The 21,729-nt window shown below is 37.3% G+C and overlaps 1 protein-coding gene across 1 annotated transcript in view; it reads right to left on the bottom strand.

Moving 5' to 3' along the window:
• Positions 1-9,371, bottom strand: part of LOC117335547 — an 83,619-nt gene extending 74,248 nt beyond the window's left edge. Inside the window, 5 exon segments of the mRNA XM_033895619.1 lie at positions 3,180-3,436; positions 4,664-4,817; positions 5,705-6,077; positions 8,480-8,757; positions 9,195-9,371. Of these exon segments, the coding sequence (XP_033751510.1) occupies positions 3,180-3,436; positions 4,664-4,817; positions 5,705-6,077; positions 8,480-8,757; positions 9,195-9,266 (1,134 nt within the window). The 5' untranslated portion in view covers positions 9,267-9,371.
• Between the last annotated feature and the right edge of the window lie 12,358 nt (positions 9,372-21,729).

Here is a 21,729-nt window from a genome sequence, read left to right as displayed (position 1 = left end):
AACAATGCTTCAAAACTTTTAGTATTAATTCAAATTCAATTCTTTAACATTCTATTCACATGTCTACTATGTCCATTTGCCTCCTGAAGATTGAGGAAATCTTAAAATTTATTGTGAAACTGTACATAGCGATGTTAAGTCTACCACTGAGTCGGAATCTTAATGGACCAGTTCAATGCTCATTTTAAATACAAAATGATAAAGTTGTAAAACATGGTAACAACATTTTACTTTTCTATTCTGAAAACAAAAATAATGTCTTGTCATTAGTCGAGGCCTTGCAACAGTTATGAAATAATGCTGATCAAATCAGCAGCTGGTGCTACGATCACAAAAACAATATTGACATCATTAATCAAAATATTGTTATCATTTAATTGCAATACTATAAATGATACAAATAATTTGAATTCATGATATAAAGATTTTTGGGCATTTAGTGATATTACTAAATCGACTGTGTGATATTAATTCCTTTGTACCATGAATGATGTGGATCCTCGCGTTATTTAATGTTATTACCAAAGTCCCTCGGGCTGATATGGTTGTCGCTGGATAATACCGGGACGATCTAGAAATACACATGTTCAGATGTTATTATCTCGAAGTATTCGCATTAAGGATATTATTTGATTCATTGAATAAGCGATATGAATGAATCAAATTGATGTTGTCGATCATTAGTTCTAATTCACGATTTAAATAATTAAATAAGGTCTATTTGTAACGGCAGTCATTATGGAAAGTCCACAAAACGCCAGACAGAAATGTTGCGGTTGAGGTCACGAAATGCCATCTTAATTAGACCGTGTTGAAGTGTTGACCAATTAGATCGTACGGCGTCCATGTCGGATTGGAGGGCGCACAGTAAAAGGTTTTCGTTTGCGTTCCCTCACAATTCTTACATACCAATTTTTCGACCTCTCAGATGCCACTAAAGCCATATTGGTTGGGGGATCGGAAAAAAAACGAATGCAAAAAGGCACATCTACACTTGCCAAATAATATTTCTGTTTCATCGGGATTCAATTGACGGATTTCGTGGAAATGTATAGGACAAGATTCAGGCGGAAAAAAGGAAAATAATAATAAAAGTAACATATAGTGTGACCATTGACCTACGGAATTCGAATGCAAGCCTATGCCCAGTCCTCATATGGCATCTGTAAGGCCAAAAATGGACAGATTAGTCGGTAAGAAAGAAGTTAACGTGGAAAAAAGTATATTTTCAATGACAGACCATGTAATCGTTGACCTATGGACCTCAAATACAAGCATCCCCCCTTCTCAGGGAACCTTTGTACCAAATATGGAGACAATTTGATTATCATTTATTCTATCTATTTATATAAATAATTCCATCATCGATATCATTAATTCAAGGAATAAAGTGATATCAATACGAATTATTGATATTATTTATTCATTAAATGATATCATCAATTATAATTCATGATGTGATTAAATCATTTAATGATACTATATATTCGAATTGGTGATATCACAAATTGTAGATTAATAAAAAAAAAACCCGTTCTGGGGACCAGTCCAATCATTGACAGCCAATAACAATGAAGGCCTTTTGCAACAGCTCCTTAGGAGTTTCCTGCTACCCTGCGTATTTCTATGTTTCCAAGGGCCAATGAAACAACTGTTCAATATTATTCAATGAAATTGTATTTTTTATTTGTGTCGATAAAAAAAATCAGTAATACCAATTAAAGATTTTCCCAGTCGTCATATACACATTTCACCTGTACAGTAGAAGCCATATTGGAAAACAAAATGGGATATGACATATTGCAGTTATTGCTTTGTTTGTGTACTTTAACTATACACATATAGATACATCAACTACAAATAACAACTCATATCTCCCTTCATCGACTCACATTTCGCGATATCTAGAAAGTTGTTTTTACAAGGCTACTTGTCATTTACAAAAGGGTAAAAATAAAGAAATGTACCATAAATGAGAACTGTGTTGTTAACATTCTCTCTTAGAGGTTACAACGCAACAATTTCTCGTTATTTTACCACACCAGTCGCGTTGTCATCCTTTTTTCCCCAGAAGTTTTTCTTAAACGGAACTCGTAACTGGTTCCTAGTTCCATTTTGCTTAAACGGAACTCGGAACTGGTTTCTTTGTTCCATTTATCATAAACGGAACTGAAAACTAAGACCAAGTCCTGTAAATTTTATACGTGACTGATAACTGCCATTAAACCCATTGACACATATAGTTTTTCTTCTTCTCATTCGGGCCTCACATTGAGATAAAGTACATAGAATATATTCTTAAACGGAACTCGAGACTGGTTCCTTCTTCCGTTTTTCCTAAATGGAACTCGGAACTGGGACCAAAACCCTTAAAGCTTATACATAGTAGGTTTATCTTAAACGGAACTCGGAACTGGTTCCTAGTTCCATTTATCTTAAAACGGGTCTCAAAGTGGGGAATCAACTTCAGGCTCCCCACTTTACCCTGATTATTCTGATTGCTTGCAACAGGCCTCCCTTATGTTGTTGAGGTAGCTACTATATACTACAAAGATAGCCTGACTCGACATCATGACTCTAGCTCAATCAAGCACACTAAATAGCGACATGGATTTTAAGTCGGTTTACTTATCCTTTAATTCACACCAATTTCATATTGTCATAAAAAATTGCTTTAGTGAAAAATACTAAACCTGTTATTGACCTTAAACCTTTGGACCCCATGACCCATATCTAGTCATTTTAAACATATTTAAACTAAAGAGTTGTTCACTGTCAATGTAAATGATTTACCTCTATTTCCCCTACTGGGCCCGTCCTCTGGCCCAACGGACAATCATGTTATATAACGTTGGACTTCCTAAGACCAAAAATGCTCCAGACCAAATTTCAACAAAATCCAATTTTCATCAAAATATATTCATTCATTCAGGACTATACCAGGGTTTATAAAGATTTTCCAATCTATTTCCCCTATTGGGCCTTGCCCCTCCAGCTTCATAGACAACAACACCCCCCATTTATAAAACATTGCCCAATAATGCCCTTATCCAGACCAAATGTCATAAAAACCCCTACAGGCATTCGAAACTAGTAGGGATTGAAAGGAAATGTTGATGAATTACAGATGACAGACTATGCTCCTTCAGGCTAGGTGAGTCACAAACCTTATAACTTACCCCAACTTGTACATCTAATACCATCCCCTTTGAAGCCAGTTGTACATCATGGAAATATGCATTGGAGGTTGCTGTGACAAAGAGACCCACTGAATTCTCTGCTTTCACAGTGATATAGTAAGCATGGTGGCCGTGCAGATCCCAGTCAAGATGAGCCAGTAGGGCAGCTGTACAATCTGGCTGATCTTTGAGAGTACATGTTGCCCCTTCTGCCAATGGTCTGTACTGCTGGACATCTGTTCCATACTCATTATGCCCTAAATCAAGCAAAAATCAGAGTGTAATCTCACAAAATATATAAATAAGATTTCATGAATATGTGAAGACAAATATTTATTACATTTCTTTTATGTGAGTGATGTTAGTCACAGTCTCTGAAGCACAGTTGAATGACGCAGACTGAGTTCGATCTCCTTGGAAAATCAAGAGGTCCAAAGGCCCGTATCTCCCAACTGTATCAAAGGATGAAGTGACTTTAAAATGGAATGTTTATTTGTATTTTGAGTTTGTTTGGTAAAGTAGAAGTCATTGATAGTTGATTTATCTTGGCTTTTTTCCCCAAAAATGCTGTACAAGAGTTTCTGAAGAGAAAACCGATTTTCTATTTTTAGTAACAATGACCTTGCCCTTTGACCTTTGAACCTGAAAAGCAATCTCTCAAGTATACACTTGTGATAAGGAAGATCAGCATGAAGTTTGAGTTTGATCAGCCAAATTAAGAGAATCTGAGTTAGCACATGGAAAACTGTGCGACCCAGCCGCCGCTGCCACCGCCACCGTAACATAGTGATACATATATGCACTTGCTTTTCGCCTTGACATTATTGAACTTATCACAGAGTGGAGACCTCAAAATGGGGTCATAGCTGTGGGGCCACATGGGATTATATTGGATGATAAACGGAATAGATTTGGACTTGGTTGTTGCAGTAGGTTTAAAAGATCACTTGGCCATATAATACTCATTATTCTAGCTGTTACTAAACCCTGTGATTTTGAAACTTTGTATGTAACTTAATTTGTTTTGAAAGCTGCTAATATCTTATGTCTTTTGTACAATCCTTTGAGATTGCAGATGGTAGAGACTACTGGTTGACTTGTTAGTGCTCTAGGATTTATGATAACCTGCTTGTAACTTTTAATTCATTGAATTACGTATTGAAATAATGGGTCATGTGCACCTTCCATACCAGATTTTGATATTTATTATGAGCTATTTTTAAATACTTTCATCCACACTTTGAGTCCGTAGCATTACTGAAAGTCCCTAGAAGGCTGAAACAGCTGTATGATGTACATTTCTTGGTTTTACAGCATCTAATGATCAACTTGCATTGACATGTACTAGTATCTCTTAATTTCAGAAAACTGCTGTCCAAATATCATGACTCGAGGTCATAAGGTTGAAATAAAGAAAATATTGAAATAAGGTAGAGAGCCAGTTGACAGCCACGATATTAACTCACAGGTTAAAATAGTCTCACCTATGGCAAACGTATAGAACAACTCATAGTACTCCTCTGTATCCATAAAAGCTGAGGGACTCCAGGTGGCAATCAAATAGTCATTGACCAGGTTTATGGAAACTGCTCCACTGAAGGTTGGGGAAGTGGTGTCCAGTAGGAAAGGTCCGAAAGTCTGCAAAGTCATAGTGATATATTGAACATAAAATATGCTCATAAATAGATATACAAACATAAATAGGATTTTTTTTTCAATTATGGACTGTTATTGGGAGGTCAATATGGACTTACCAGTAAATACTGACCTGGTATTAGGTACATGTACTTTCTGGCCAGATATGAGTTTGGGTTTTTCAGAGCTTGACAAGAAGATGCATGCATAGTTTTTATCTATTTGACCCGTTTGAACTCGAAAATAGCTCACAGTCATTTGTATTAGGAAACATGAAACCATACTGTCTTAAGTACCTGCTGGGAAAATATTAGGCCTCTCTTGGCCTTTTGGAACAGGAGGTCTTGAAATTTTTAACATATTTGATCCCTGTGACCATGAAAGTAGGTCAAGGTCATTTTATGAGCAAACTTTTTTTGTACCCTAGACTTCCTCCTCGCTAAATATCAATTTTGAGTTGCTTATAGTTCTAGAAGATAAAAGTTCACGGTCAGACAACGGGTGCACACTCATGCCCCATGCACTCACTCTGTCCCAATACTCAACTCTTCATTGGTTGTCTGAAGAATGTACCTGTAGGAATATTTCTCAGTACTAGGGAATCTTGTCTTAATATTAACAAGCATACTAAGTATTGCTAAAGCACTAAATGTCCCCTGAACTTAACCATTTTAAAAACAGTAACAGTTACCTTGATCTTGACCTAAAAACTTAAGTCATGCTCCTTTATCATTGTTTGAAGTTTTACCTTAGGATGTAAGTAGTGATATATCAGGCAAAATTCTGATGATGTGTTTAGACGTAGTGCTTTATGGGGAAAAATAAATAGTTGATGTTGCACAATGACAGACAAAAGCATTGATAAGTTTATAATCTATTGACATGCTCACCTGAATATTTTCTGTTTCTGTCTTGCTGATGGTTTTGATGGCCATGAAGAACTCCATGCCTGTTGATACATCTTCATGATGGAGAGTGATGTGCGCATTTTGCCTGGTGGAAATGAAGCTGAGGATGTCTGGAGCGGCACTGCCAAATGATGTGCTTGTCAGTCCAAACTGATGGTCAAACACCCCGCCAATTGAGTCCTCAACTAGCCAGGAAACAGTGAGACTAGATGACTTCCTCAACATGACTGCCACAGGTGAGGGTGCTCCAGTGCTGTTCTCACAGAATGTGTCACCATCAACTACTACCTCTGTCTCATTCTCATAGCGAGTCCTTGGGAAAAGGTCAAGGTCCGACAGCACTGTGGCTTTGGCACTGTGTATAATCAAGTAAATGTTATATCTTATTCACTTCTCAATTGACAATAATTTCACACGCAGCTTTTTTTTTTATTTTGAATATTCTAATATGACTAATTAGAATGAAACTTGTTTCCATTATGGGGCTGCGGTGGCCGAATGGGTAAGGTGTCCCGACACTTTATCACTAGCCCTCCACCTCTGGGTTACGAGTTCCAAACCTACGTGGGGCAGTTGCCAGGTACTGACCGTTGGTCGGTGGTTTTTCTCCGGATAATCCGGCTTTCCTCCACCACCAAACCTGGCACGTCCATAAATGACCCTGGCTGGTAATAGGATGTTTAACAAAATAAAACCAAACCGAATGTTTCCATGAGCTCTTTCTGTACTCCAGATACTTTCCTGATTTCATATACCGGATGTCAAAAAGTCCTCATACTTGGTATATGAGGATATGTGTAGTCAATCATGTAAAGTGATTACACTGTATATCCCAGTGATTGAGGATATGTGTAGTCAATCATGTAAAGTGATTACACTGTATATCCCAGTGATACATGTGATTCTAATCTCAAACCCAAAGTAAGGTCACAGAAGCGTAAGCGCATGCTTATCCGAATGCTCGTGTTGAAAAGTTAGAGGTATCCTTAATATATATTCGATATAAAAAGTGCCAACAAGTAGGATAGATATATAATACATTTTGTATAGTGATATTAAGGGGAATAATATGTGACTTATCATATGTATTGTCAAAGAGACTGTGTATGACGTTATATAGAACATATGGACTCAGTCACTCTGTAACCTTGTAGGTGACCTTGGGGAGCCTGGAAGTCCTTAGCTATACCTAGTGATAAAGTGATCAGACTTGTAGTAGTCAGGACAACCTACCTTAGTGAGTGATTGCTGTACATACATTAAAATCATTGGAAGCAGACTGGAGATAACATCAAAATGTTGTGTTCGCGACTTGAGGAAGAGACTGTCATAACACGGTTACGCGGGATAGTTATATAAAGAGAACTAAATACTTCTGTATATATAACTATTTAGTTATGTAGGCTATATAAATTCATAGGTGTAATGTGTTATCGAGTCGAGTAAGTTGGTGTGTAGGTTTTTGACATGTTGCACATGTAGGTAGATTATTTCTTATAATTTTGTATATAATAAATATTTGTTTGTATATATTTCTGTGTTGTGAAGTCAATCAGCTGACTCAGTAAACGGCCTATCCCCACAATTCTTGAACAACAGACATGATTGAGCAATGGATGGTTTGTCATAACTGCAGCAGGATTCCAACATACAAACCCTAAACTACAACATATTTCATTGTAAATTCAGTCTATTGACTTTGACATCAAGCTTCATGCTTGGCATAACTGAATGAAAATTATATATTTATATGACAGTACTAACATACATAATATGTCAATTAACTACAGTATATATTGGACAATGGTGTCTTATTTGACATAGCTAGCGCGATAACGTTACTGAAATATGTCGGCCACAGACTGGATCCCGTTATATTGAAAACCGGTTAAATTGAAGATTTGTTTCCATTCCCCGAGGATTACAATATAACCAGGTTCGACTTATTTTATTATGTCAAGCTACAATAATGAATACTTGATAGAGGTTGTCTTTTATGTATCTGATCACATCCCAAATTGTTTTATTACCATGCCCATCAATAACGGTTTTAGGATATCCATCCAGTATTTCGCAATAGATATATCTGTAACTAGCCCCCATTTTCAAAATCCAAGATAGCTACCTGTTGGCCATTTTGTTTTCTTGTTCAGACACAAAATTGAATGGGCACAAATAGGGACCAAGGGAAATCTAAATATTAAACTTGAAAAACATCTTTTAAGCACTTCTCCAAAAGAATGATAATGACAAATGAATAAGGATGAACTTACAATTACACTGATGACACGTACGAAGGCAAATGATCAAGGACAACGGGTTAATTGAAGATCCCAGCATCTAATGATGCTTGCGTTGGAAGATTGTTTTGCCTTTTAATGGTTAGAAGTGAAAATAAATAGATTGCAGTGACTTATCTTTTATAGGAGATAGGTTATAGGAGATAGGTTATAGGAGATAGGTTATAGCATCAAGTCTCAATCTAACTTGAAATGAAGGCACATTTGATATGCATTCATAACTTTTTCATTTGTTAAATATATAAAAACTACAAAGGTTACAAAATTGTAAAAATCATTCTGTTTGCTGTGCATGAATATTTTGCATAGCATAAAAGTGTTCTCAGTCAACATCTGTTTCTCTTTTGCTGAAAAGTGTGCTGTTTTTCCCAAAATTTTAATTGAATTTTATGTAAAAAAAAAAATCTGGCCCCTTTTTTCTGGTTTGGTGATGTGTCTATAGCAGTCAAGTACTTACCGACAAGCTACTGTGGTTGCAGAAAGCTTCCTTAGTGAGCGATCTGTATCTAGTATCCACACATCCGTGGCTCCTGAGTCAGTGACCAGTCCCCCCCTGACCATAGCTGTATCCACAGAAATCTCATGAACTGATGTCACTCCACTGTCAATGGTGACCCCATCTGAACATACTGGTGAAGATGGTTCTAATGCATGGTTGAAGGCAACCACTGTTACAAAGTACACACCATTACCTTCAGCCACATACGCAATATCAGTGTCTGTGGTTTCAATCACCTAGATAAAACAGCAACATCTACAGTGTTCATGTTCTAATCATTACAATAAGGTCCATGTACACATTTCTGGAACTGTCATGATATTCAGAACTTGTGAAAAAGAAATAATTACTTTTTAAAGTCTATCTGAAACTTAATGAGCTCTAGCTTTAAACATTGACCAACCCACATATGTTTATACTGAGCGTTTTTATCCATGGTGGAATATTGTTCCATACCATATTAATAAAAAACAGGCGTATTTTAATTTCATCTCAGCAACAATAATGTAAAGAAATGGCAAAGTGAATAATTTATTGTTTGTTTTTCTTTAGAGACATAAATTAATGAAAGTCTAATCATAATACATCATAAGATATAGTTCATAAAAAAAAAAAAAAAAAAAAAAAGATATACATGTAGTTCATAGGGGCTTACTAAGATTTGCCCACATACTTTTGAATCACTTGAGTCCAGAACCATAGTTGCAGCATCTTGGCAAGACGTAGTAATCTTGTACAAATACATCTTCACACCACTCTCCCTGTCAAAAAATCCATCCCAGTGCGCATACAAGTTGAATGACTGTTGATAGTCGACTTCTAGTGATCCACGAATTCCGTCGTGAACAACGCCGACGTGTGGAGGGGTCACATCAATTGTTATCTACAACATTTGTACTCATTGTTTTTATTGTACAAGATATTTTTGATGTAAAATTTAAGCTTTTGATATGCAATGAAATCCACGTTGACATTCTACACTCTAGGCATTTTATAGTTATGATCTTTACCAATATTGGTCTTCATGGAGGGTATTTTATATGTAGACTTAACTCCAATTATAGACATTGATATTGGTCATCACATATAGGGTATTTTGTATGTTAACCTAACTCTGATTTTAGGTAGCATATAATAATGTTGGTTGTCAGGGGGGTATAATTATATGTAGACCTAACTCTAATTAAAGATAGTGTATATCAATATTGGTAATCATATACACGGTAGCTTATGTACATAAATTTGTAGGTTGAACTAACTCTGATTATAGTTAGTGTATATACTTAATGTTGGTCATCATGGAGGGTTTTTATAAGGTGGTCATCAATTACTCATTACTCCCTATAATAAGAAAAGGCAGACAACACATTGTTTTATAAATGTATACCTCAGAAAACATCCAATATAGCACTTAGCACTAAGTAATGACAATTTACTGGCTCACATGGTTACACACTCACCTGTCAACTTATAATTAAATTATTTAAGTTCGGGGATCACAAAGATATACACTCCAGAGTCACCTTGTCAGTTAATTATGTATGTTGGGGCTGGCATATAAAGACATTCCCCAGTCACTTTGTGAGAAAATGGTGTATGTGTGTGGCTCACATATATATAAACTCCCAGTCCCCTTGCCAGTACATGGTGTATTTGTAGAGTTCATTGAAAGAAGCCCTAACCTGTGCCACTTATTAATTTTTGAGGAGGGATGCAAAACAATATAATTCACATTTTAGTTGACCTGTGGCCATGGAAGTTTTCTGCAAAATTCCATTGAGAGTGATGGACGACACACAAAGATGGACAAAATCTTCACCTCAGGTGACCTTAAAATATATACAGAACAATCCGGGCCGAAATTGGCCTTTGGCAGTCAAGAACATGGTAATCGGCCCAATCAGAATTTAGCCATTAAGGACATGTGTAACAGGCCCAAATTGGCTCTTTGCAGTCATAGACATGGAGGGCATGCCCAAATCTACCTATCGACAGTGAAAGAGATTAGAATACAAATAATTATCATTGAATGTATAAGTACGATATGTATTTTAGGCATGCAGATTGGTCCCACAACCAAGGTGATATCTTTAAAGATTCAATCCCTTTAATAATGCTGGGCACATCAAAAACCAGGTAAAATGTTCAAATACAAAATTACATTTAGTTTCATTTACTGCATTGTGTCAAGTGTTATAAGGTTAGAATGTATATATAATGTATCACCTACATCGACCTAGAACTGGATTCAACTTCATATGTCAAGACTTCTAATGGCATGTTACATGTACATGTCCATAATAAATATACCTTCCTCCTCAGTGTTGTAACCAGATTGGCAATGTTAGTGACCTGGACCTCAATGTAATAGTCAGAATCATGTTTCCCAGAGGCATGCTTATCCACCAATCCTGCTCCTAATCTTGATTTCTGGGGTCACTGTGAAATGTTTATGGAAACAGCCCTGGTATGGTGTACAATAACAGTCTCCAAGACCTCCACCATATGTGACTTGACAGGAAGCAAGATCCTATTGAATTATAGACCATAATAAGTATACCATTGTCTTTTTTAACAAATGTAAGCTACTTCCTACAGTTAAAATGCCAATGATGATCTGTGACTGTTGATAGTGTTATGATGATCTGTGACTGTTGATAGTGTTATGATGAGCTGTGACTGTTGATAGTGTTATGATGATCTGTGACTGTTGATAGTGTTATGATGAGCTGTGACTGTTGATAGTGTTATGATGAGCTGTGACTGTTGATAGTGTTATGATGAGCTGTGACTGTTGATAGTGTTATGATGAGCTGTGACTGTTGATAGTGTTATGATGAGCTGTGACTGTTGATAGTGTTATGATGAGCTGTGACTGTTGATAGTGTTATGATGAGCTGTGACTGTTGATAGTGTTATGATGAGCTGTGACTGTTGATAGTGTTATGATGAGCTGTGACTGTTGATAGTGTTATGATGATCTGTGACTGTTGATAGTGTTATGATGAGCTGTGACTGTTGATAGTGTTATGATGATCTGTGACTGTTGATAGTGTTATGATGAGCTGTGACTGTTGATAGTGTTATGATGATCTGTGACTGTTGATAGTGTTATGATGAGCTGTGACTGTTGATAGTGTTATGATGATCTGTGACTGTTGATAGTGTTATGATGAGCTGTGACTGTTGATAGTGTTATGATGAGCTGTGACTGTTGATAGTGTTATGATGATCTGTGACTGTTGATAGTGTTATGATGAGCTGTGACTGTTGATAGTGTTATGATGAGCTGTGACTGTTGATAGTGTTATGATGAGCTGTGACTGTTGATAGTGTTATGATGAGCTGTGACTTTGATAGTGTATGATGAGCTGTGACTTTGATAGTGTATATGAGCTGTGACTGTTGATAGTGTAATGATGAGCTGTGACTGTTGATAGTGTAATGATGAGCTGTGACTGTTGATAGTGTTATGATGATCTGTGACTGTTGATAGTGTTATGATGATCTGTGACTGTTGATAGTGTTATGATGATCTGTGACTGTTGATAGTGTTATGATGAGCTGTGACTGTTGATAGTGTTATGATGATCTGTGACTGTTGATAGTGTTATGATGAGCTGTGACTGTTGATAGTGTATGATGACTGTGACTGTTGATAGTGTTATGATGATCTGTGACTGTTGATAGTGTTATGATGAGCTGTGGACTGGTTGATAGTGTGTATGATGAGTCTGTGACTGTTGATAGTGTTATGATGAGCTGTGACTGTTGATAGTGTTATGATGAGCTGTGACTGTTGATAGTGTTATGATGATCTGTGACTATTGATAGTGTAATGATGAGCTGTGACTGTTGATAGTGTTATGATGAGCTGTGACTGTTGATAGTGTTATGATGAGCTGTGACTGTTGATAGTGTTATGATGAACTGTGACTGTTGATAGTGTTATGATGAGCTGTGACTGTTGATAGTGTTATGATGAACTGTGACTGTTGATAGTGTTTATGAAGCTGTTGACTGTTGATAGTGTTATGATGATCTGTGACTGTGATAGTGTTATGATGAGCTGTGACTGTTGATAGTTGTATGATGATCTGGACTGTTGATAGTGTTATGATGAGCTGTGACTATTGATAGTGTTATGATGAGCTGTGACTGTTGATAGTGTAATGATGATCTGTGACTGTTGATAGTGTAATGGTTAGATGTGACTGTTGATAGTGTTATGATTAACTGTGACTGTTGATAGTGTAATGATGAGCTGTGACTGTTGATAGTGTAATGATGAGCTGTGACTGTTGATAGTGTTATGATGAGCTGTGACTGTTGATAGTGTTATGATGATCTGTGACTGTTGATAGTGTTATGATGATCTGTGACTGTTGATAGTGTTATGATGAGCTGTGACTGTTGATAGTGTTATGATGAGCTGTGACTGTTGATAGTGTTATGATGAGCTGTGACTGTTGATAGTGTTATGATGATCTGTGACTGTTGATAGTGTTATGATGAGCTGTGACTGTTGATAGTGTAATAATGAGCTGTGACTGTTGATAGTGTAATGATGAGCTGTGACTGTTGATAGTGTTATGATGAACTGTGACTGTTGATAGTGTTATGATGAGCTGTGACTGTTGATAGTGTTATGATGAGCTGTGACTATTGATAGTGTATGATGATCTGTGACTGTTGATAGTGTTATGATGAGCTGTGACTGTTGATAGTGTTATGATGATCTGTGACTGTTGATAGTGTTATGATGATCTGTGACTGTTGATAGTGTTATGATGAGCTGTGACTGTTGATAGTGTTATGATGAGCTGTGACTGTTGATAGTGTTATGATGAGCTGTGACTGTTGATAGTGTTATGATGAGCTGTGACTGTTGATAGTGTTATGATGAACTGTGACTATTGATAGTCAAATGATGAGCTCTGATTGTTTATGGTTTTATAGTGAACTGTGACTTTATATAATAAGCATGCATACGTCTGCCCTTTGGGAGATGAGATCCTCGTGACCATGCTCTATGACAGTATCTGTGTAGTTGTCAAATAGCTTCCAGTACAGACTGTCTATTCCACTGTGAAAGTCATAAGTCTCCCACTCAATCCTGAAACATAAATAATAACTGTTAATAGGTCCATCGATCACTCTGTATAACACAAACCAGCCACAAGTCAGTATAACACAAACTGGCCAAACATCATTATAACACAAACCAGCCACCAGTCAGTATAACACAAACCAGCCACCTGTCAGTAAAACACTACAGTCCATCAGTCAGTATAACACTACAGTCCACCTGTCAGTATAACACTACAGTCCACCAGTCAGTATAACACTACAGTCCACCAGTCAGTATAACACTACAGTCCACCAGTCAGTATAACACTACAGTCCACCAGTCAGTATAACACTACAGTCCACCTGTCAGTATAACACTACAGTCCACCAGTCAGTATAACACTACAGTCCACCTGTCAGTATAACACTACAGTCCACCTGTCAGTATAACACTACAGTCCACCTGTCAGTATAACACTACAGTCCACCAGTCAGTATAACACTACAGTCCACCTGTCAGTATAACACTACAGTCCACCAGTCAGTATAACACTACAGTCCACCTAGTCAGTATAACACTACAGTCCACCTGTCAGTATAACACTACAGTCCACCGTCAGTATAACACTACAGTCCACCTGTCAGTATAACACTACAGTCCACCAGTCAGTATAACACTACAGTCCACCTGTCAGTATAACACTACAGTCCACCTGTCAGTATAACACTACAGTCCACCAGTCAGTATAACACTACAGTCCACCTGTCAGTATAACACTACAGTCCACCAGTCAGTATAACACTACAGTCCACCAGTCAGTATAACACTACAGTCCACCTGTCAGTATAACACTACAGTCCACCTGTCAGTATAACACTACAGTCCACCAGTCAGTATAACACTACAGTCCACCATGTCAGTATAACACTACAGTCCACCAGTCAGTATAACACTACAGTCCACCAGTCAGTATAACACTACAGTCCACCTGTCAGTATAACACTACAGTCCACCAGTCAGTATAACACTACAGTCCACCAGTCAGTATAACACTACAGTCCACCAGTCAGTATAACACTACAGTCCACCAGTCAGTATAACACTACAGTCCACCAGTCAGTATAACACTACAGTCCACCAGTCAGTATAACACTACAGTCCACCAGTCAGTATAACACTACAGTCCACCAGTCAGTATAACACTACAGTCCACCTGTCAGTATAACACTACAGTCCACCTGTCAGTATTACACTACAGTCCACCAGTCAGTATAACACTACAGTCCACCATGTCAGTATAACACTACAGTCCACCTGTCAGTATAACACTACAGTCCACCAGTCAGTATAACACTACAGTCCACCTGTCAGTATAACACTACAGTCCACCAGTCAGTATAACACTACAGTCCACCAGTCAGTATAACACTACAGTCCACCTGTCAGTATAACACTACAGTCCACCAGTCAGTATAACACTACAGTCCACCAGTCAGTATAACACTACAGTCCACCAGTCAGTATAACACTACAGTCCACCTGTCAGTATAACACTACAGTCCACCAGTCAGTATAACACTACAGTCCACCAGTCAGTATAACACTACAGTCCACCCGTCAGTATGACACTACAGTCCACCAGTCAGTATAACACTACAGTCCACCAGTCAGTATAACACTACAGTCCACCAGTCAGTATGACACTACAGTCCACCAGTCAGTATAACACTACAGTCCACCAGTCAGTATAACACTACAGTCCACCTGTCAGTATAACACTACAGTCCACCAGTCAGTATAACACTACAGTCCACCTGTCAGTATAACACTACAGTCCACCAGTCAGTATAACACTACAGTCCACCTGTCAGTATAACACTACAGTCCACCAGTCAGTATAACACTACAGTCCACCAGTCAGTATAACACTACAGTCCACCAGTCAGTATAACACTACAGTCCACCAGTCAGTATAACACTACAGTCCACCAGTCAGTATGACACTACAGTCCACCTGTCAGTATAACACTACAGTCCACCTGTCAGTATAACACTACAGTCCACCTGTCAGTATAACACTACAGTCCACCAGTCAGTATAACACTACAGTCCACCAGTCAGTATAACACTACAGTCCACCAGTCAGTATAACACTACAGTCCACCTGTCAGTATAACACTACAGTCCACCAGTCAGTATAACACTACAGTCCACCAGTCAGTATAACACTACAGTCCACCAGTCAGTATAACACTACAGTCCACCAGTCAGTATAACACTACAGTCCACCAGTCAGTATACACTACAGTCCACCAGTCAGTATAACACTACAGTCCACCAGTCAGTATAACACTACAGTCCACCAGTCAGTATAACACTACAGTCCACCGTCAGTATAACACTACAGTCCACCAGTCAGTATAACACTACAGTCCACCAGTCAGTATAACACTACAGTCCACCAGTCAGTATAACACTACAGTCCACCAGTCAGTATAACACTACAGTCCACCAGTCAGTATAACACTACAGTCCACCAGTCAGTATAACACTACAGTCCACCGTCGTACTAGTCCACCAGTCAGTATAACACTACAGTCCACCAGTCAGTATAACACTACAGTCCACCAGTCAGTATAACACTACAGTCCACCTGTCAGTATAACACTACAGTCCACCTGTCAGTATAACACTACAGTCCACCTGTCAGTATGACACTACAGTCCACCAGTCAGTATAACACTACAGTCCACCATGTCAGTATAACACTACAGTCCACCTGTCAGTATAACACTACAGTCCACCTGTCAGTATAACACTACAGTCCACCAGTCAGTATAACACTACAGTCCACCTGTCAGTATAACACTACAGTCCACCTGTCAGTATAACACTACAGTCCACCAGTCAGTATAACACTACAGTCCACCTGTCAGTATAACACTACAGTCCACCTGTCAGTATAACACTACAGTCCACCTGTCAGTATAACACTACAGTCCACCTGTCAGTATAACACTACAGTCCACCAGTCAGTATAACACTACAGTCCACCTGTCAGTATAACACTACAGTCCACCTGTCAGTATAACACTACAGTCCACCAGTCAGTATAACACTACAGTCCACCTGTCAGTATAACACTACAGTCCACCAGTCAGTATAACACTACAGTCCACCAGTCAGTATAACACTACAGTCCACCAGTCAGTATAACACTACAGTCCACCTGTCAGTATAACACTACAGTCCACCTGTCAGTATAACACTACAGTCCACCAGTCAGTATAACACTACAGTCCCACCTGTCAGTATAACACTACAGTCCACCGTCAGTATAACACTACAGTCCCCAGTCAGTATAACACTACAGTCCACCAGTCAGTATACACTACAGTCCACCAGTCAGTATAACACTACAGTCCACCCTGTCAGTATAACACTACAGTCCACCTGTCAGTATAACACTACAGTCCACCTGTCAGTATAACACTACAGTCCACCTGTCAGTATAACACTACAGTCCACCAGTCAGTATAACACTACAGTCCACCTGTCAGTATAACACTACAGTCCACCAGTCAGTATAACACTACAGTCCACGTGTCAGTATAACACTACAGTCCACCAGTCAGTATAACACTACAGTCCACCTGTCAGTATAAAACCAACATACATTAGTATAAAAGTCAAAGTATAAAATTCCCCTGAATTAAATCAGTCCCCCGCAAGTTTTAAATAATCCCCCGAAAAAATACGTCCACCAGGTTTTAAAAGTCTCTAACCCCTTCCCCTTCGAAAAACCCCGTTCCACCTTCAAAACACTTCCCCCAAAGTCGATAAAACCCCTACATACCATCATATTTTCCCCCTAAAAATCCCCCAAGGCTTTAAAAACCCGTCCCCCGATGATCACCCCTCCACACAAACACTAAATAAGTCGGATAAATTCCAGGGGGAAAAACACACGCCCCCTCGTTTTGTCCCCCCGCAAAAAACCCCTTTCCCCAGAAAAACAAAACCTAAATAACCTACCCCCCCCGCTTAACACACCCAGCGTATAAATAATAATCTTAAAATAAACCAAAAATAAACAAATAGTGTAACCCCAATCCACCCGCCTTAACAACTCCCCTCAATAAAAAACAGTAATTAAAAACGAGTATATCATAATAGTCTTATAAATTTTCCCCCTTCTTAAAAATAGGGCCCCTTAATTAAAACCTAAGTAAAATTTTAAAATAAACCCAAATAAATAGTACCCTAACCCAGCACCCTCAGAAAAAAAGCCCCTTTTTTAAAACTGTTTAAGGGGAAAAAACACCCCCCCAAAAACAAAAGTTTTTAAAACCGACCGCGTTAACTAACCCGTTATCCTAAGTCCAACATTTCCCAATATTACACACGTCCCCCCTGTTTAACCCAAATACCTTTTAGAAAACCCCAGCCCCGCTTAACTACAGTAAGTCGAAACACTGGTTTCCCCCCCCTTAAAAAATAAGTCACCGCATTAATAATCCCCTAAAAAACAATACCTCCAAAAAATAATCCCCCAAATTTTAAAATAAAACCCCCCTGTTAAATACAGTCCCCAGTCATATAAATAAGCACCTGTCAGTTAAAAAAAAACCCCTTTTTAAAAACCCGCCCATGATAAAAATAAGCATAAAATAAACATTTTAAAATGGTTGTAAAACTAAATCCCCCGCAAAACAACAGTTGTGTTCCCACGTCCACCGTTTTTAAAACCAGAAGGTTAAAATACAGCCACCGGGGATAACACTAATCCAACGTTTAAAAATACCCCAATGTAAAACAAAAACCTAAATTAAATACTCCCTTAATAACCAAACAGATTAACAAAAGTCCCCCTCAGTTAATAATCCACCGTGATAAATAAACCCCTTAATAAAATAATCCAAGGAAAAAACTAATCCCCCTGTATAAAAAAATTTTGTCAGTTTAACACCCGTCAAAAATTAAATCAGCCAAGAGTTACCTCGTTGTTTAAATCAGTGGTTCGTTAAAACCTTACAGTCCACCGCGTTTCCTAATCCAAATAGTTCATACTCCTGTATATAACCTACTCAACCCCTTTGTTTTTCCCCTGTAAAAACTGGGCCACCCGTCTATAAAAACCCCCGGTAAAACTAAAGGGGGGCCCCCCGTTAAAAACGCCCATAATCCCACGCCACCTTTAGAAAAATAATCCCCCAACAGAAAAAAATCTCCCCCCTCTATGTCCCCGTCAAAACATGTACCCTAAAAAACCCCGTATAAAAATGTTGGGGATAACCCCAACCCCTAGATAAATGTCCCCCTTTAATAATAAAGAAAGATTAAATCATCCCCAAAATCATTTTTTACAATTCCTTTTAAAACAAGTCCCCCCGAAAACAAACAAACTAGGGCCACCTCGTTAAAAATCCACGCATTAAACTGCATGTATCAAAGCCAAGATTTCTACAAATTTTGTAAAAAGCCAGGGTTCCCCGTCCCCCAATCTTAAAATACCCAAAAATAAAAATACAGTTTGTAAATTACATTTAACACTAAGTACCTTCAGTAAAAATAATACCCAAGATAAATTGTCCCCCTAACCCCTAAAGGCCACCCTGTTAAAACTCTCCACCATATTAAAATAATTTTTAACTAAATCCCCTTTTATCCCCCAAATACCCTTTTTTAAAAACCACTCACTGTTTACCCTAATAAGGAAAAACTAAACCCCGTCAATTAAAAAAGGACCGCGGGAAAACCCTAGTGAACAAACCCCGCAAAAAAAAAAAAAAAAAAAAAACATTTTCCATTAACCACCGGGTCATAACTCTGCCAAATAACCTACGCAAAAAGTGGTGATCACACTCAGCCAAGCCACATAGGCATTACTTACTGTTACTATGTTTCAAGAAAATCTGATACATTGTAATATTTGTTGCCGTTATTGTTTGGAAATGTCCACAAATTATATTTTTCGTCAATCAAGGGGCCATCACAAAGTCAAATAACTTCCGCGTTAAGTGGCGATCGAACTTGGTCAAGCCATTTAGGCATTTAATATTGTTACCAAGTTTAAAGAAAATCAAATGATATTTGTTGTTGTTATTGCACAGAAACTTCCAACAAGAGGCCAATGGGCCTGTATCGCTCACCTGGCTCTACAGCAACTTTGAAGTTGATTTAGGCCATTTCTGCAGATATTTTTCTGATAACCAATATGTCAGAGTAGGCTAAATTTAATCATGTCAATAAATGTTTCTAGTCCTTCATTCCAGTATACAATTGGCCTCATATCAGGTATATGTGCTATCGAGAAATCATTATTTCAAGATTTAAACCTATATGACCCCTGTGACCTTTAATGTTGGTCAAATCTGAACAAAATTGGTAGCATCTCATCCCAGGATGATACAGGCCTAATATCAAATCCCTGGGGCTCATGGTTTTGTAAGAAGAATTTGTTTAGAGCTTTCAGCATATTTGATCTATAAGACTTTGCATGAAGGTCAAGGTCATTCATTCAAACAAACGTGGTAGCCCTTCATCCAAGTTTTCTACAGGCCCAATGAAGAAGATGTTAAAAGATATTAGCATATTTGAACCCTGTGATCACTAATAAACCATTAATAGATCACTTACAAATCACCAATAAATCACTAACAGATCACTTACAAATCACTAATAGATCACTAATAAACCATTAACAGATCACTTACAAATCACCAATAAATCACTAACAGATCACTTACAAATCACTAATAGATCACTAATAAACCATTAACAGATCACTTACAAATCACTAATAGATTACTAATAAACCATTAACAGATCACTTACAAATCACTAATAAACCATTAACAGATCACTTACAAATCACTAATAAACCATTAATAGATCACTTACAAATCACTAACAGATCACTTACAAATCACTAATAAACCATTAATAGATCACTTACAAATCACTAATAGATCACTAATAAACCATTAACAGATCACTTACAAATCACCAATAAATCCCTAACAGATCACTTACAAATCACTAATAGATCACTAATAAACCATTAACAGATCACTTACAAATCACTAATAGATCACTAATAAACCATTAACAGATCACTTACAAATCACTAATAGATCACTAATAAACCATTAACAGATCACTTACAAATCACTAATAAACCATTAACAGATCACTTACAAATCACTAATAGATCACTAATAAACCATTAACAGATCACTTACAAATCACTAATAAACCATTAACAGATCACTTACAAATCACTAATAAACCATTAGCAGATCACTTACAAATCACTAATAGATCACTATAATAAACCATTAACAGGTCACTTACAAATCAGTAATAAACCATTAACAGATCACTTACAAATCACTAATAAACCATTAACAGATCACTTACAAATCACTAATAAACCATTAACAGATCACTTACAAATCACTAATAGATCACTATAATAAACCATTCACAGATCACTTACAATCACTATTAGATCACTAATAAACCATTAACAGATCACTTACAAATCACTAATAAACCATTAACAGATCACTTACAAATCACTAATAGATCACTAATAAACCATTAACAGAGCACTTACAAATCACTAATAAAGCATTAACAGATCACTTACAAATCACTTATATATCACTAATAAACCATTAACAGAGCACTTACAAATCACCAATAAACCATTAACAGATCACTTACAAATCACTTACAAATCACTAATAAACCATTACCAGAGCACTTAAAAATCACTAATAAACCATTAACAGAGCACTTAAAAATCACTAATAAACCATTAACAGATCACTTACAAATCACCAATAAACCATTAATAGATCACTTACAAATCACTTATATATCACTAATAAACCATTAACAGATCACTTACAAATCACTTATATATCACTAATAAACCATTAACAGAGCACTTACAAATCACAATAAACTATACAGACTACAAATCATAAAATCAAACCATTAAAGATCACTTACAAATCACTTAATAAACCATTAAATACAGACACTTAAATCACTAATAACACTAATGATCCCCTAAATCACTTACAATCACAATAACCATTAACAACACTTACAAATCACTATATCA

Source organism: Pecten maximus, chromosome 10, assembly GCF_902652985.1.
Source record: "Pecten maximus chromosome 10, xPecMax1.1, whole genome shotgun sequence".
In the NCBI taxonomy this organism is placed as follows: domain Eukaryota; kingdom Metazoa; phylum Mollusca; class Bivalvia; order Pectinida; family Pectinidae; genus Pecten; species Pecten maximus.
This window is presented reverse-complemented; position numbering and strand designations above follow the sequence as displayed.